The following is a 4815-nucleotide window of genomic DNA, read 5'->3' on the forward strand; positions in this document are numbered from 1 at the left end:
TCACCTGAATCTTGTTAGCATCAGTTTAAAGTATTCACAGTATGAACAATACTTACAGTATTGTAAAGAATAAAACCAACCCCCCTTTTTTTTTCTTGCACAATATGTTCACCTGAATCTTGTTAGCATCAGTTTAAAGTATTCACAGTATGAACAATACTTACAGTATTGTAAAGAATAAAACCAACCCCCCTTTTTTTTTCTTGCACAATATGTTCACCTGAATCTTGTTAGCATCAGTTTAAAGTATTCACAGTATGAACAATACTTACAGTATTGTAAAGAATAAAACCAACCCCCCTTTTTTTTTCTTGCACAATATGTTCACCTGAATCTTGTTAGCATCAGTTTAAAGTATTCACAGTATGAACAATACTTACAGTATTGTAAAGAATAAAAACATTTTAAAATCATGTAATGATGATTTATATGGATATAAGATTCAAAATGTTTAACAAGTAATAGAATTAATGTTCTACACTCTACATGTCTGTTTTTTATGTAACTTGTATAGAGCTAACACCCAATGAAGGCTTGTGGGCAAAAATGTGTGTATTATTTAAAAAAAAAAAAGAAGCAGTTTTTATATTTTGAGAACATCGACCATTAAATCTATTACATGGTGAACTGTAATACTCCCATAAAGGCAATACATAAATCAATCAAAGTGTTTAACTACTTTTTTAGTTTGCCTGAGATAAATAGGGCTCACCCCCATGTGTCAAAAAACATTTGCCCGAGTTAACTTGGGTAAACCATTTCTTGTAGTATTTTTAATTATTTGTCCAAACTTATTTCCATGTTATCATGTATTACAATAAGCTAACCTGTCTTTCTTTAGCATATTTCCAAAAAAAATATATATATATTTTACCCTAGAGGGTTTAACATATTTTTTTTTTTTTTTACAAGTTGTTTTTGTAATAAATAATGTTTAAAAACAATCAAAATAATTCATAGCAAATATTATAACAATTATAAATATGCAATTTTTTGCTTTTGTTATTGTACAACATTAATAAGTAACCTTGGGCTCATGGATACTACGACTTCATTTCAGACAGACCTGTTCAACACCATGGGACAAGCCTTCAAATTCAAAATGGATGGTGTGGTTGTATGGGAAAAACAGGCTGCAGTTTTAACTAAATATGGATGTTTTCGACTTCAGCATTATGTTCAACAGTTCCTTGGCCCTTTGGCTAAATACTTAAGTAGTCTCTAATAAGTATTGTGTACAAAAATGTATGTACAAAAAAAACACATGTTGTTTCACTCCATTTCAAAATTCCCCAATTCTGTCATCTTGAAGAAGAACGTTCAGCTTCCTTGCAATTCTTAACAAATAGTCAAACTTAGATTCAAGACTTTTCAAGCTGTAATGAGTTTATACTGAAGGAAACTTTATTATAAGTCTGGTTGTAGAGACACTTCAGCATTCCAACATCTGCTTTCACCAGTGCCGAAACATCATCCTGCAAAACGTTACTTCAGCCAAGCAGTTCAAACTTTTAAATTCCTCTCCAGTGTTAATAGTGGCAACTTTCATGTATAATATCACCAAATAAAGCATGTTTGAATTTATACGACAATATGAAAGCTGCTCCTCAAACCAGCAACTGTTACGCCAGTTCTTTGAGCAGAATGTACGCTTCTCATGCAACGTGAACACAAGGGCTATCTGCACTAGCCGTCCCTAATTTAGCAGTGAAAGACTAGAGGGAAGGCAACTAGTCATCACCACCAACTCTTGGGTTACTCTTTTATCAACGAAATAGTGGGGATTGACCATCACATTATAATGCCCCCACGGCTGAAAGGGCAAGCATGTTTGGTGTGATGGGGATTCGAACCCATGACCCTCAGATTGCGAGTCGAGCACCCTAACCACCTGGCCATGCCGGGCAATTACAAAACTAGAAAGGCAATCAAAGCATTGTACAAGAAAAACACAACAGAATTATCATTAAATTATTACCAGCAGAGTTATTTGTAAATAATATGTTTAAGCAACTAACAAGCTCAAAACATTAAAATGTAATAGGCACTAAAATTGTATTATGAATACTGTACTTAAACAAACCAGGTACTGCTATTGTTTGGTGGGATAAAAAAAGTAATTTAGAAAGTGACTCTGTCTGGGCACTCATTAAACATGATCTCATGACAGGGCACAAAATTAATAAGTACATAGAGTCCAATGCTCCTAAAAGTCACATACAGCATGTAAAAATTTAAAAGGATGTGCCAGACTAGCATGTAAAGTGTCACAGTGACAGTATCATACTCAATAAAAGAAAACTGCCATTTCCAGTCAGTATAAAAATGAGTGGTTAGTTGGTGGTTTGTTTATTGGTGCAAAAATCACATAGGCTGTCTGTGCCAAAGAATGTTTTATTTTGTGTGAAAGCAAGCATTAAAAAAATATAAAACTTTTTTTTTAAACTTGATAAAAACATTAAGTGGGATTTAAAATGATAAAAATATAATCAATGTGGATAGTGTCATTGTTAATGAAACTGTCCAATTTAAAGGATCAAATTGAGTTAAAATGTGTTGAAAATGGTACTGTCGCTCGGCATTAAAGTGAAATGTAGACAACTGTGACTTGAGTGTCGAAGTGCTCACATGCTGATGGATCTGTTCCTTGTAAACGAAAACAATGTGCAAGAAAATTGTGGCCATTGAGGAGTCTTGCTAAGACAACTTCCTTTTTCTGATTCCTACACAAACTATAAGCTAATCAGCAAAAGCTTGTTGAGTTGTTGATGATCACAAATCATATGCCAACTGGTGTGAAGCATTGCCTTGATCTGGCCAAGATGACAGAAAGCTTATTTCCTTGGATTCCACCATGGCCAGGTATACAGAAAAACTAAATAGAGATTGATAATAATGATAAATGGGTCAGTCGTGTCCAAGAGAAATAGGTAAGAACTAAGTATAGAGAGCTATGCATGTCGGTATAGATGGTATAATTAGTATATGACTTAGCTTCTATATGATCCAGAGCAAGAGAGATGTTGCATATAACTCAGCAATGAGCACAGAATCTGTAGAATGGATCCTGTAAGCAATTACAGAGCCCACAGCAAACCGTGGCAGAGCCCACAGCATTGGATAGTTCATAACAATGCTTTAAAAAGGTGTTAATTAAATAGAAGTCCAAACTTTCAGTCATGGGTTGATCATTGTATTCTGCAGTAACATCCAAAGTCAGACCCATCTCAATCAACTCTGCCTAAATACAAAGGCCAAACATAGGAAAAACAGCCAATATTTCCAAAATGCATAAAGACGCTGCCAAGTGGAATGCTGTGGTATGAATAAGAGCTTTACAGCAAAGAAAGTTGGAAGTGTCAAAAATAATCTGGAAATTCGTGGGACTTTGTGTATAAACCCTGAACTAGAAGTGTGGAAAGTTCCTGTGCAGAGCTGAAGCCTTTAAGAAGTACCCAACATAAAGATTTTGTATTTTTGTACCAGGCATTTGATTTCATGGTCCAAAACCATTGCAGGATTTATTTTGTTTCAATTGTCTAATAACCTATGGATCATTTAATTCACTTCTACTGAGTTCCCAAATAAACCAACGTCTGACCAGGATTTTAATCCGTTCTAGGATTTACTGAAAATGCAATTTACAGGCTAGTACCATATTAAGAAATCAACCTTAGCTAACACTAGTTATTAACGTCATGGGAGGGGTGGGGGGGTGGTGTATAAACTGAAACAACAATTACATCCAATACTAGAGTAAGTAATTAGCAGTTTATGCATGTAATTTTCCAACCTATGATATAATACACAAAACATTATATAGCTCAGATCACCAACTTTCACGTATTATAGATTTTTCCCGAGGCTGGTATCTAGGCTTTCCGATTGGCATTAAATACCTGTTATTTCATTGCTTTTACTGTCAGTCTAGTCTAAGCCTAGATTTTGTATAAGGCAAATGGTAATTATGTATTTACCTGTAGAGATTTAGAGCCCACGAGTTGACAGTGGGTGGTGTTGACTAACTGCCTTTCCTCTATCTAGTCTGTCTCTTCAGAATTAGGGAAAGCTTGAGTAGATAGCCCTCGAGTAGCTTTGTACAAAATTCAACAAACAACAACAACAGCCTCTTTTCTCTTTGCATTTTGTTTTAATTGGCTAACTTAGATGTATGTAGATCTAGATTTGGATCTAAGTGGTTGCATATGGACACTGATTTTCTAGATCTAAACGTATATTTATCCCTTGGATTGCATAATTCCTTAAAAGAATAAATAATGAGAAAACATGCTTTTACTGTAGCAATACTGTAACCAAATAATGGGATTTGACTGTCACCCTTAAAATGCACCCACAGCCCCAAAATGCAATGTGAGATTTCTTGGGATAGGATAACATGGTGCAAACATTAGATCCACAGTCCAGCATGCTAACCACTGAAAGAGAGACAGTGGATACACAGTCCAGCATGCTAACCACTGAAAGGGAGACAGTGGATCCACAGTCTGGCATGGTAACCACTGAAAGGGAGACAGTGGATCCACAGTCTGGCATGGTAACCACTGAAAGGGAGACAGTGGATCCACAGTCTGGCATGGTAACCACTGAAAGGGAGACAGTGGATCCACAGTCCAGCATGCTAACTACTGAAAGGGAGACAGTGGATCCACAGTCCGGCATGCTAACCACTGAAAGGGAGACAGTGGATCCACAGTCCAGCATGCTAACTACTGAAAGGGAGACAGTGGATACCACAGTCCAGCATGCTAACTACTGAAAGGGATACAGTAGGATACCACAGTCCGACATGCTAGT

At 36.0% G+C, this 4815-nt stretch overlaps 1 protein-coding gene across 2 annotated transcripts in view; it reads left to right on the forward strand.

Moving 5' to 3' along the window:
* The window catches only part of LOC106459102 (hyaluronidase-like), a 6221-nt gene extending 4629 nt beyond the window's left edge, over positions 1–1592 (forward strand). Inside the window, exon 5 of one of the 2 annotated variants that reach the window (XM_022385531.1) lies at positions 1065–1592. In XM_022385531.1, coding sequence (XP_022241239.1) covers positions 1065–1145 — 81 coding nt within the window. In that variant the 3' untranslated portion in view covers positions 1146–1592. Of the gene's footprint in view, positions 1–1060 lie in introns of both variants that reach the window. The other variant, XM_013918687.2, reaches the window with a different exon arrangement.
* The last annotated feature ends 3223 nt before the right edge of the window (positions 1593–4815 follow it).

This window comes from Limulus polyphemus, unplaced genomic scaffold (genome assembly GCF_000517525.1).
Source record: "Limulus polyphemus unplaced genomic scaffold, Limulus_polyphemus-2.1.2 Scaffold559, whole genome shotgun sequence".
NCBI lineage: Eukaryota > Metazoa > Arthropoda > Merostomata > Xiphosura > Limulidae > Limulus > Limulus polyphemus.